At 45.3% G+C, this 13,877-nt stretch overlaps 1 protein-coding gene across 1 annotated transcript in view; it reads left to right on the top strand.

The window, feature by feature from the left end:
* Positions 1 to 3,906: 3,906 nt before the first annotated feature.
* The window catches only part of LOC310959169 (endophilin-B2-like), a 22,905-nt gene continuing 12,934 nt past the window's right edge, over positions 3,907 to 13,877 (top strand). The window contains exons 1-5 of the mRNA XM_083930418.1: positions 3,907 to 4,046; positions 8,072 to 8,213; positions 11,220 to 11,348; positions 12,466 to 12,599; positions 13,353 to 13,445. Coding sequence (XP_083786544.1) covers positions 3,984 to 4,046; positions 8,072 to 8,213; positions 11,220 to 11,348; positions 12,466 to 12,599; positions 13,353 to 13,445 — 561 coding nt within the window. The 5' untranslated portion in view covers positions 3,907 to 3,983. The remainder of the gene's footprint in view (positions 4,047 to 8,071; positions 8,214 to 11,219; positions 11,349 to 12,465; positions 12,600 to 13,352; positions 13,446 to 13,877) is intronic.

Genomic DNA, 13,877 nt, shown 5'->3' with positions numbered 1-13,877 from the left:
ACACTTAAACCTAAAAATAAGAAACAAGGCGGGCTTATTAACTGAAATGACAGACATTAATTATTAATCCTGTGTCAACTGTTTCTACATAGAGCCTAGCTAAGTTTGTCACGTCTGACTAACCCGTAAGTTAGCTCACTGCAGTGTTAATAAACAGCAAAAGAGTATTACTTGTGTATTTTTAAATAGAGTAATGTTGTAACAGTCAATTCCTCTGGGACGGACCAAACCCAATTATTGGTTCTTCAAAGCACGAAAGTGCTGCAAGGGGTCAGAAAGAACTTTAGGTTATTTACATAACCCCGGTTCTCTGAGTAATATGAGTGAGATGTCTCACTATGGGATGCACGCCATACAGGCTTATCTAACGCCCACCACCCCCCAGGGAAAGGCACTCTGTTTCAATCAGGACAGCAACACCATGCGTGCCATGCACGGAGGGGAGATGTCCAGCATATAGAAACGGACAAAAGTGAGAGGCGAGGACCAGCCCGCTGCAGCGCAAATGTCCTGGACAGAAACTCCCCTGAATAAGGCCCAGGATGCGGCCAAGCCCAGAGTCGAGTGCGCCCGCAGGCCTGCAGGTAGCTGCAGACCCTGACTCGTATAGGCCAAAGCAATTGCCTCCACAACCCAGTGGTACAGGCGCTGCTTTGTGATAGGTTTCCCTTTATGAGGATTAGCCCAGGAGACAAACAGCTGATCGCTCCTCCTGAAACCCTTAGTTCTATCCATGTAAGTACGCACTGCATGGACCTGACATAACGCATGCCACTGCTGCCCTCCTGGTGAGGCAGCAAAAGCCACAAGGTCAATAGGAGGACATGAGCCCACCACCTTAGGTACAAAAGCCGGGTTGGGCTTCAAAATTATCCTCTCATCCCCCGGGAAAAACTGAGTGCATGACAGATGCACTGAAAGCGCATGGATGTCACTAACCAATTTAGCCGAAGCCAGAGCAAGTAACAACACTGTCTTGAGAGACATGGGTTTCAAGTCTGCACCCTCCATTGGCTCAAACGGGGTGCCCTTAAGCCCCTCCAGAACCACAGCCAGATCCCATGGTGGCACCAGTGGTCTGGACACGGGGAAAAGCCTGTGCGCTCCCTTCATAAAACGGCAAACCAGCGGGTGCTGGCTCTCTGTTTGCCTGCCAAACCCCACATGACAGGCGGCGTTAGCTGCCAGGTACACTTTACCATGGAGAAGGCCTTTTGTTTGTCGATCAGGTCCCGCAAGAATGACAATATTACTCCCACTGGACACTGAAAAGGAATGTGACCGTTTTTGTGACACCAACCCTCAAACACCCACCACTTACAGTCATACAGAGACCGAGTGGAGGAGGCTCGAGCACTTTGTATAGTGGAAATCACTCACTGTGGGAGTCCCACAGCTGACAGATTGAGCCACTCAGGGGCCAAGCCCACAGCACCAGGCGTTCTGGATGCGGGTGGACGACCGTCCCTCCTCCCTGTGATAGCAGGTCCCTGCGCAGTGGGAGCTGCCAGGGCTGCGCGCACAGTAACCGATAAATCTCCGCCAGCCAATGCATCGCAGGCCAATGCGGAGCCACCAGAATCAGCGTGTGGCCGTGGTCCCTTACTCTGGATAGAGTGGGGGGTATCAAGGCCAGGGGAGTAAAGCCGGATGCCCTGCCGTCTCAGCGGGGCCACCGCTGCTTCCGTACACCGTACGAACACCCTCGGGCAGACCGAACAGGAGCATGCGGTACTCGTAGCAAGAAAGCAAGAAAGCGAACCTCAGATACTTTCTGTGGGGAATGTGGAAATACGTGTCTTTCAGATCGACAGAAGTGAACCAATCGTTCTGTTGCACCAGGCACAGCAGGGATGCGTGTGTAAGCATCCTGAACTTGTATTTTCTGAGATATTTGTTCAGAGCACGTAGATCCAGGGTAGGGCGAAGACGGGGAGAAGTTGCTTCGTCGCGCTCTTGGCCAAGGGCAATTTCTTCCCCTCGTAGCGTGACCGGGTGGTCTCAGCTACGACAGCAGGTCAGGGGATGCCCAGCCTGGCAGCAGCGTGTTTGAACACATCGAGCATGTCCGAGCTTGGAGAGGGAGAAGCTGGTGTGCTACTCTCATCTCCATCCTGAGAGGCGACGTAGGCCGCAGGTATTGCAGCCCAGGCCGGAGTGATGAAGATGTCGTCCTCTTCTTCATTCTCTGATATGAGGAGTTCCAAGACGCCATCATCATCTCCCCTATAGTCCAATTACAGGACGTCTTCCTCCAGCGGGGGACCCTCCGGTACCACCGCAGTGACCCCCACCTCCGCTCCACCGTCGACGGCGGCGCCGTTGGAAGGGAGATAGGGGTCATTTCCAGACAGGCTAGCCTGGCGGGCTAGTCGTCTGCAGAGACTCTTCTTAGTGTACACAGCACAGTGTGGACACAAGCCGGGGACATCGATAGCCGCCCGGGCGTGTTCCAGCCCCAGACAGCATGAGCTGACCTGGTGTGGATCCATGCTCGATATCTTATTCCCGCAGCGACAGAGTCTTGCTCCGGAGTCTCCGTGCCCTCTGGTGTGAGGGGGTTTAGCCTCCATTCCGTGCGAGCTGGTGTGCAGGCAGGGAGCCGAGGCAGTTAGCTGGTGTGCTAACCGTGAAAAACCGAGAGATATAGCTGGTGGGCTAACGCTCTGTGCTCGAACAGCCGTGGTGAGGCGTCAATAGCAGTGCTGACCAAGCCGTGGAGGGGCAGGAAAGCACCGAGTTCGATCTGGTGTGACCGACGAAGCAGAAAAATATCCAAAGCTAGCAGTGCCCGGCAACAGAAGCTAAATAATATCTGTCTGTGGACAGTTAAGCTAGCTAGCCCTGGACGCGAGATATGCTCCGAGTGAGAAGAGGTGTTTGATTGAGGTGGTTCCGTCCACATGAGCTATTTAAGGTATCTGGGACTACCTGTGGCGGATGGACATCTTTTACCACCATCAGGATAAGCGTAATGAGATAAATGCTTCTGAGGTCTGCAGCGAGGCATGCATCCCATTGTGAGACATCAAACGAAATATTATGAAAGAGAACTCCTTTTTTGCATTAATTAAATCATCATTTTTAGGGTCTTCATGTAAAGTCTCCTCAGCTCCAGTTCTTCTCTTCATCTTCCTTCCCTCCCAGTGTAGGGGACTACTTTATGCATGATTCACTGATGTGGATGAATATGAAAATATGAAGCCCTTTTTTAAAGCCTGCTGATCATCAGCGTCTGTGGAAGAAACTACGTTCATTTGTGTTGGAGTGCAGCAGAGCACAGATGGATTTGTCAAACATTATTTTTTTCCACCATTCCAATCATTTCTTTTTCGATTTGAATCTAAAATGTGAATAATGGGAAGTCATCCCCTGCACTCACCCTAAATCTAGCCAATGCGCCCACTATTAATGTATGCAACAAAAATAATCTAAGATCAAATGTCCCCATACTCCAATTTGAATACATTTCTTTTTTTTCAGATACATTTGGAACACTCCCTATAGGCCCTTTAATAAAGGGTCAGGTCACTCAAATTACAAACACAAAACAGAGCATGGATGTGTGTGTATGTATCTGTAAATCACTCCCACCCCTCCCTGTCCTCCGGTGGAGCCTAACCATGCAGACACTTTGGGTTTCATCAGTTCAGGATTTGACAGGGTGGAGATGGGCAGTGTGTGTGGATAATCCTCAGACCTAGCTAATCCATCCAGCCAACACTGTGTTGACAGTGTATCCAGTGTGTGGGTGTGTGTTGTGTAATCGCAGGTCATCGTGGGGGGTACAGTACACGCTGCAGGGAGACGCGGGGAGTCGGTGCTGTGGTCTCTTTAAACGCAGGGCGGAGAGCAGATTTCCGATCGTCCATGAAGCGGATTACGGCTCCAGCCCCCCAGTCCTGCGTCTGCTGCCGCTACATCATCCCAGCTGACCCGGAGAAGTCCCTCTGCTGCCTGTATGCTCGGCTCGGCACGGTACCATGGATTTCAACGTCAAAAAGCTGGCTTCTGGTGCGGGGGTCTTCTTCACCCGAGCAGTGCAGGTAAGCCGCAGACCGCTCTGTGTGGAGCCGAGCAGCCCCCGCTAATATGTGGCTGTATTCACCGTCACGCTGCGACTGCACCCGGCACGGATGGAACGGCCGCGGGCCACCGTGCGCCACACGGTTATTCCAGCTCCGAGCAGAGGGAGGTGTTTTCAGGGAATGGTAAGGAGATGAGCGCCGGCCCACTGTGGCGTGGGTCGGGATGAGCAGCGCTGTAAGCGGATAAAGGTCTGTCAGTCCATTATTGATGCGGCCGAGCATCAGCCTGACACCAGCACACCGCCTGCGCCTCAACCCCGCCACAGGAGCCAGCTCCCTAACGGAACAGACAGCAACACCCCTTCAAAACACGTCACTGTTAAAGGTGGAATATGGAGAGTCTTTATTAAAACCCATGGGTACAGAATGAAAGCATTTATTTTCCATAAAAAAATATATTTAGTCTGAAATAATATTTAACATTTTTGACAGGTTTGACAATGTACGGAAGCCCTAAACGGTCATACATTACATGCATTTTATTCCCTCCGTATTCCTGTGATAACGAGGTCATTGATTTGAGAGATAATGGATGAAACGTGATAGTCTTGAGATCTCATCCCACATGTCATGCCTCATAAACACTTCTCATATCTTGAAGAACACTATAAACAACACTGACAGATGAGTTCAGTTGGTTATTTACTGTTATGAACTGAAACTGTCATCTGTATATTCATGTGCACATTGTAAAACTCCTCCCTGTACTGGTATTTGTGTTGTTATAATATAATATTGTTGAATTATTGTTAATATAGTTATGAGGAAATCAGGCTCACTCACGCCTCTGATAATAATAAAATGAAGCTTTATTAAGCTGAAGCCTTGTTTACCGTCTTCTTAGATGACGCACACTAATGTGAACATTATCTGTAATAAAAAGAGAAATGTGATGGTGATCCATATTCTCCTGCTCCTCTGACATTAATGCACTGAATCACGTTTCCTGCAATGATATAATAGACTAGACTATCATGTTTTCTCCACATCTCAAATTAATTATCTGGTTATCACGGGGAAAACAGAGGACATAAAATGTATGTAGTGTATGACCCTTTAGGGCTTCCGTAACAATGACTTTCTGTCCCGTTGTGTTTCCATGGTAGCAGCCAATAGCATTGGGCGTTGCTTGTTGCCAGGGTTGTCTGTTGTTGGGTGCAGCTACTGTAGGCTGGCACTGGGTAAAATGGAGTTTGCCAGTCCTGCAGCTGCTACGGAGCCTCAGTGAAGGGAGCGTTTTTTGTCCCAGCAGCTGAGTGAGCGGAGACGGGCAAAGACGGGCTGACGGGCTGGACAATCAATGAACGGATATATGTGTTACGGTGCAAACATAGGCCTGGCTATACGAAAACACCTCTGACTTAGCCATGGAGCTAGCAGGCTGCATCGTCTTTCCGCGGCCTCCGCTCACTGAGTAATCTCCGCATGGATGTAACTCTCCGGGGACCCGTCCATTGCAATAGTCTCTTAAAAAAAATGCTGCGTTTCAATAGTGGGTCAATATGCCCTCGTTCACTTCCCCTTGTTCACTTCCCCTCGTTCACTTGCGTTTACATGCGTTTACATGTCGTTCCGCTTCTTTACATGTGGTTCAACATGCCCTCCTTCACTTGCCCTCCTTCACTTGCCCTCCTTCACTTGCCCTCCTTCACTTGCCCTCCTTCACTTGCCCTCAGGGGAATCCCCGCCCCCATCTTAAGTGTCGTTCCAATAGTGTGATAAACCGAAGGTAACTTGGTGAGAGGGACCCTCGGAGGGCTGAGTGATCGAGTGAACAACGATGGTCACTCCAGGGGTGGATACCACCCACAATGCACTGCAGTTATGCATTTGGTGGAAGAGAATCCATCCATGGGTAGGGGGCAGTAATGGACTTCAAACTCTCCGTTACTCGCCACTAAAGAAAAACAATAAATAAAGCTGTATTCTTACATTTGGACACCGCTTTGCATCGGGATCCTTGCATACTATATACATTTTTGCACTAAAGTTGTTAATAAAATGAGAAAATAGTCATATTTTGTTTATTTTGTCAAGTATTTTATTCACACAGGAGTATACAAAAACATACTACAATGTGGTTATAGTATCAGGATAGAGGATTTCGTCCTTATCGCCAAGCCCTACCGTAACCATAACAGCACCACCACCAGCAGCAGACTGATTCAAGGCAGGATCCATGCTTTCCTGTTGTTTACACCAAATTCTGACCCGACCATTGAAAAGACTCGTCTGACCCGGCAACGTTTGACCAATCTTCTCCACCAGAAAAGGGGTTGGCAAGATGAGACAATTGAAAATCTTTGAAAAAGTTTTTAAAAGCATCCTTGAGTTTTGTTGTAATTTATATTTGGTGTAGATATTTTTTTTAATTTTTTTAAAATTTGAAATAGGATTTGCACCATTTTTTGTTTTTTTACAGAAGGTAAGACCAAATGGACCTAAAACGTCAAGTGGTGTAACCACAGAAGACTGATCAATATTAAATATTTCATTTACCCCTTTTTAATCATACCAATAATAACCTGTATTTCAAAAATATCAGCTGAAAATAGCTTTTTTATAGGATACATACAATATACATTTATTTACAATTAGAACTTTTTTCTTGCTTTATCAAGTGACACATGCTGAAAACAACTCCTGTTTTCTAAATAACTGTTGACAAATTTTGTCTTTCAAAATGTGTTGTTATACTAGAGTAGTAGAGATTACATTTTATTAATCATTAATTTATCTGCACATGATCACATTTTTAAGAAAGAAATTGGTTACCCCATCAGTCATGTTGCTTCAACAGTCTAAAACCTGAAATAAAGCACTGACTGCAGTAAAGACAGTTCACTGAACTCAATGTTTAATTTAGTTTCAGTGTATTGGACAAATAATGTAATAAAGGTGACCATTCATTAGCAGGTAAAACTCATTTCATTTGGAAAGTAACGGGTTTGGCTGAGATGGAGTCTTGCTCCCACAACTTTTGATAATTCCACGCTTCAGGACCCCGAAGGTCACTACAAATAGTAATATTCGTCTGGTTTTAGGGATACACCACCGAAATATGTCGACGTATGCGACCAGACAGACGGTAAAAGACCAGGGGGCGAAGGTTAGCACAGCGGACGAGGCAGGTGGTGAGATTAGCATGGCGGCCATTGCTGACCGTACAGCCCTATCCGCAGAGTTCAAAGCCTCCATTTAAACGCTGGAAGCAAAGCTGGACCACGTCCACGCCACAGTGTCCAACCACGCTCAGGAGATAGGCTCCCTCGAGGTAAATGCACACAGATCAGGGCTCTGTGGGGGCCACACCATCACTTCATCAGGACTTCTTCTTCTTAACTCTGAAGATAGTTCTTAATGACAGTGGCTGTGTGTTTGGGCTCGTTGTCCTGCTGCAGAACACATTTGGGGCGTGCGTGCGTGCGTGCGTGCGTGCGTGCGTGCGTGCGTGCGTGCGTGCGTGATGAGTAATTGTAAGGTTTTTTTCATCTTTGAACGCTTTAAAATTTAATTTAACCTTAGAGTCACAAAAAAACGTTGTGGCTTCATTATCCAGCTATAATCTGCATGTATATTTCAACACATTAATGCTTCTGGAAACACTGGCACAACGGCCTATATGTGTTTTACTCCCTGTGGTTTTTGCACAATGATTATATCGCTGTGTTTTCCTTGTATTGCATTCTATTGTATTTATTTAGTTTCCATACTGATATGGCCCTGTGTGTCTGAAATCAAGTTAAATTGAAATGAATGGAGCAGTCAAGCTCACTAATGTCTACATTGCGAACACATCAGCAAAGTCATCCGTACATACGCATGTCTACAAATACGTACACCTGAAATGCTGAAGCTCAAGTATTATTCATTTATTAACCTATCACATTATCAGGTAATGTCAGTGCACTAACATATCTTGTTAGTTGGTTTGTAGTGGTGTGTCTGCGGTGCTCACTCAGGATCCTGACTTTGTCTCCCAGTTCACAGAGGAGAAGCTGGGCCAGGCTGAGAAGACGGAGCTGGATCCCCACCTGGAGAATCTGATCACTCGGGCCGACTGCACCAAGAACTGGACCGAAAAGATCCTGAGACAGACCGAGGTTCTCCTGCAGCCTAATCCAAGTAAGAGAGATGGGAAACAGATGGGACCTCCCAACAGTCACATCTGCTCACACGGAGTCCCACGAGTAACAAATGAGATTTATGGCTTCCTGATCAGTCAAAAGTGTGGAAACCATCTTCTTTCTGCTTCTTTCTTCGGCTAATATTTGGGGCTTTGGTGTGTAGCCAGCTGGTTTCCAGGTCAACACTTCCTCTTGTGAGCAGCCGTCAAGTTTAGGTTTATATGCAGTTGCAGAATGCAGTTAAATAAGAATGAAAAGCCAAAATGTCGTCACTCGGTAGTCCATGGGTTTTGAGATCGCATTTTGACAGAAACATTACTCCTCTTTTGATCTCGACACGGTTGGATTGAGATAAATATTCATGGGGTGGCAAAAACATACAGGCTATTTGTTAATTGATTTGCAAACAATCATAAATATACAACATAGTCATATTTTCTAAAAGCCCCAAAATGAAGATAGTTTACTCAAAAACATTACATTATTGTGGCGCATGAGTAAAGTCGGGTAAAGAATTCTATAGAAGGACCAAAAAACTGCAAGCGACAATAAATAAAGTGTTCTATATTCAAATCTTCAGACATTTTTAAACACAAGCCCATCACTTTGCCTAAAATATGGCTGTAACACATCATCATTAAATGCCTAAATTAGCATTTTTTAACATGTTATTTTTCAAATAAATGAATGTGTCAAATTTGAGAGATAAATAGGTAACCTACTAATGTTCATAATGTGACTTTCTGTTGGAAGTGAGCGATTCAGCACCTTTTAAACTGGCTGACTGACCTAAAGTTTGTACATGTCGTCTGCAGCAGAAGAGATGTGGTAGCTGCAGCCAATCAGGAAACACTAGTAAGCCCTAATCACGTTTAGTCCCTCATACAATCAAACATAAGTTACTATTACTAAACAAATCCCATCTTTTTAAAATCCTTTTCGGGATAACAGACGTATATACATTGACATCAGGACCGTCGTCAATGCTCGTGCTCGTCCTCGTGCTCTTGCTCATGCTTGTGCTGGTACATGTGTAATCGTTCCATGCCAAAGCCCAAACCTCTCAACCGGGCTGCGGCCGGGTAGCGTGCCGTGCCTGGGCAGGGTACAGTCGTACTCGCACTGGTCAAACAAACTAGACTAGCTGTGAATTGAGCTTGGGCACCGTACAAACGGTAAGTGAGTAGATCCTTAAACTCAAATATCACATTGCATTTGTGCTTCTTTGGCTCAGCGACTGTTACCAAGCAATACCAAGATTATAGTCCTACATTAATCTCTAATAGACTTGGAATGGCAAGAATAGTAGAATAGACTAGTAGTCATGTCTAACTCTGTCTGTCTGTGTTTTTTTCTAACCCTCCATGCTCCAGTTGATCACACTGGTAAGTCATTTTCCCAGGCTGCTGTGTAAGGAAGGACTGTGTGAACTCATTGTACTTGAGCCTGCTTAACTTCAATGAGCACACTATAGAGTGTGGCATGTTGATGTGGAGTATGGCTCCACTCAAACATTTACAGTTTGAACAGCATAGATTGTATCACATGTTGAAACTTGCGTGAGTGAATACATACTGAAAGCAGAGACAGTCTGTGTGCAGTGAGTGGACTGACTGTGGGTATAAGCAGGTGCTGAATTATTAATATGACCTTCCGAGCAGGAAGACACCTTGTTTGATTGGATACATCCAAAGCTGGTGTTCTAATGGTATAATAAAGGTTAGCAACAACAGCAACAACAACAACAACAACAACAAAATGTGTCTGTTTTCGGTTCCAACCCTGTTTTCAGTCGTTGTTAAGGTACCTACACTGAAACACTTGGAAGGGATGACTTTGATCAGGGGGATTTAGATATAAAGGCCTATCTCTATATATTTCCACTCCCATTTCTTTCTTATAAATATGAAGCTGCAACCAGCAGCATTTAGATTTTCAGAGCTAAACTTAGTTTAAATGCTGGAAACTTTTAGCTCTGTCCCTGTGAAAACAACATGTTTTTTTAACAGGGAGTTAAAGGTTGAATATGGAGAATGAGCAGAACACCGCCATTAAGTGTCTCAAGATCATAGTCGCAACAACAAAACATAATTCCAGCAGTCGGGTTGCCAGGTTGGTCAGACCCGGCCCAGTAGCCTACAGGAGACCAGAGTCTGTTTGAGCCTGTTTGAACCCGACCCCTACGGAAAATCACAGCATAAAAACAAGGATTAGAGGAGATTGACTGACAGTTAGCGTTAGCGTAAGCGTTAGCTGTTCCAGCTAAGTAAAGATGAAAGTGATGTTAGCATCAAGGAGAAGCGTAGCCATGTGGGCGTGCGTTTGAATGGCGTTTCTCTCCTTTCTCTCAGTCCATGGAGTGAATGCTCGGCCTATATTGACTCTGGTTGTTGCCCATCTCCGCTCACTCAGCTGCTGGGACAAAGAACGCCCCCTTCACTGAGGCTCCGAAGCAGCTGCATGATTGGCAAACTCCATTTCACCCAGTGCCAGCCTACAGTAGCTGCACCCAACAACAGACAACCCTGTCAACCAGCAACACTCAATGCTATTGGCTGCTACCATGGAAACACAACGGGACAGAAAGTCATTGTCAAACCCGTCAAAAACATTTTTAAAATATTAATTATTACAGCTTTTAATGAAGATTCTACATATTCAACCTTTAAATCTTTGTGTAAACAAAGCCACGGTTTCTTTCTGCTAAGCTAAGCTAACCAGCTGCTGGCTCTAGAATTATTAACTTAACTTTTGCAATAGAAACCTTTTATTTCAAAACTGTTATTGGTATATTTGGGTTTTACGCAGGCAGAGCAATGGAGATATGCGTCAATATACATATTTGTAGTACTTGTTTGAATTAACAAAAAGAAAACCTAATTTGGATTGTTGCAATAAAATGTTAGTAGTTTGTTAACTTAATAAAACGAGTCAAGCAGGCTGAACTAAGTTTTTCGCGTTGTTTGTAGACTTTCACAATGATCTCTTTATAACTTTCATCCAGGTGCTCGAATAGAGGAGTTCATCTATGACAAGCTGGATAAGAAGCTCCCCTCCAGGATGACTAACCCGGAGCTGCTGGGCCAGTACATGCTGGAAGCGGCCAATGAATTTGGTCCAGGGACACCATACGGTCAGTGTGCTGTTACTGAAACTGATATTGTTGCATCACATGTAGGCTCACATTGCCAGACCACACTCCAGGGCTACACAGTATGTTCTGGCTGCATGTTAACATTCTGGTATGGGGGCAAAACACTCTAGGACCTTTGTATTCCTTTAAAGCAATCACAATCATCCTGGGTGGCGCTAAACCCCAGATGCAAAACAGATAGCTGAGGGGGTCTGACCGGGTCTGACCGGGTCGACTGGTGGATGTCAGGCTTTAGACCCACACTGTACATTTAGTCAACTAATTCACATGAGACTTTGAACATGTTGTCCGCATTGTTCTTGAGGCCTGGGGCTACTTTCCTGAAGCCCTTTCCTTTAAATTAGCAATAGTAATGAAATAGTTGAAACTCACATATGAAAAGTTGCCATGAACTGCAGGGTGCAGGGGATCGGTCTGAACATGAAAGTGCTCATAACAGTATGTGACGTTGGGGGGAGGGAGATACGTCCATCTGCTGACGTATACCTCCGAGGAGAAGTGAGGGTCAAAGGCTAGCTGTCACTCAAGAGGCCACGTATGTACATACGTAAATGTCCCGTGCACCAGCAAACTAATGTGTTTAACAAGGAGCGAGCGCCGTCACTTCACCAAGGTTGCCTTTTGCCCAAACCTGCCAGACACACAGAGTCACATAAGGTTCGGTGCACACATCAGACGGTAACACAACGCACCTTTTCAACCACCTAAAGAGACAACATGCTAAACAGTCTGCTGAGAGTGAAACGGTGAGGAGACCAGCCTCACCTCAGCCAGCAGAGGCAACAGGAAGCTTTAGAGTTGCTAAATGTCCAGTGTACTTGGCACGAGTTGGAAAAATTGCACAAACTGATTAAAAAATTACCAGAAAGGTTCTTTGGCCTAAACTCATTTATTTATTCTATTATTTATATATGTATTATATATTTTCTTCTTCCAGGGTTATGTTTTTACAAAGGGAAATACGTTGGTTACAATGTTCAGTCACTTGCAAAACAGTTAAAAATCAATGTAAAAAACGGCTAAAAATCGTGATCAGGATACTGTGAAAAAATTGTTGATGATATCTTGTGTGTGTATTATGTGTGTGTATTTGTAGGCAGTACCCTGATCACAGTGGGAGAGTACCAGAAGAGACTGGGAGGAGCCGAGCGCGAGCTCCTCCAAACCTCGGCTGCCACCTTCCTCACTCCTCTGCGCAACTTCCTGGAAGGAGACTGGAGGACTATATCAGTAAGCACGGTTAGGGAGTAAAAGGAATACAAGTCATGGGATGACCTCGTACAAAATATGAGTGACTTTATTCTGTTTTCTGAATACAGTTACTGTCTTGGAAAGTAGATTACTTGAAGGGATTCCTTTGTGTTTTTCAGTTTTCATTTGTTTGTCTGCCAGTAGGATTACAGAAAAACTACCTGCCCAGCTTTGATGAAATCATGTGAAAGGGTGTAGTGTGAGTCAAGGACGAACCCATTGCATTTTGGGGCGGATCTGAATCACGATGAGGATGCACCAGTTATTTTTCCACTTTAAAGTTCATATGGTGGCACACATTTCTCATGAACAGATTTCTGTAACAATTTATTCAGACTCTGGCGACAATGGCAGAGAAGAAACACAACCAGGGCTCTGTGGGGAATGTGTTTTTGGCCTGGAAATATAAGAGCCAGAAAAATGATTGTTCCAAAGGTAATCTGTAGTGGAATAGGTTTTAAAATAACCCAAACAACACTGTCAGTAAGACTGATTCACATTCTTACTCACTGCTAAACTTTAAGCCCTCGGAGTAAGACGCTGTGTTTGTATTAACACCCCCAGGTGAGGAGAAGTAGGTTGCCATGGAAACTAACTTGTGCTGTTTTGGTTGCTTCATTGTACTGTTAGCTGCCTAGAATAGTGTATAATAATATAATCAAAATAGTGTTGCAAGTTTTGTTTCCTGCAGCAGATGCCGTTTTCTGATTGGATCCCTCTTGTCCTCTGCAGAAAGAGAGGCGACTTCTGGAGAATCGACGGCTGGATCTCGACATCTGCAAAGCACGCCTGAAAAAAGCTAAGCAGGCAGAAGCCAAAGCAGCGGTGAGAGGAAATTTCACGTTGTTACTGTTTTTTTTGTTGCTGCTGTTATTGTTATTGTTATTGTTGTTGTTCTTTTTTCTCCCACTGTCCTCTGCTTCTCTCTATCATCACTTATGGGCAACAGTGATCGTATCTCCGGGTTTCTATTCTCTTCCCATGTGTTTCTGTCTAAGTGACTAATGGGAATAACCGTTTTTGAAATTGTTTAAGTCCTGAGTGAGAGCGCTGCATCCTGGCCGCCGTGAGCCAGGCTGCAATGAAATGGAATCAGGCAACAATGACGTTTAAGGTATAGGTGCGTTTCCATTAGTGTAAAATGTGGCCGCTCTGAAAGCGTGCAGTGCGTGCGTGCGTGCGTGCGTGCGTGCGTGCGTTCGTGGTCGCTGCAGCACTTATTTAACAATCCCACCACTGGATAAAACTTCCTACTCT

The sequence above is a fragment of the Echiichthys vipera genome, assembly GCF_963691815.1.
Source record: "Echiichthys vipera genome assembly, chromosome: 16".
NCBI lineage: Eukaryota > Metazoa > Chordata > Actinopteri > Perciformes > Trachinidae > Echiichthys > Echiichthys vipera.
Note: the sequence above shows the minus strand (reverse complement) of the source record. Positions and strands in the feature narration are given on the sequence as shown.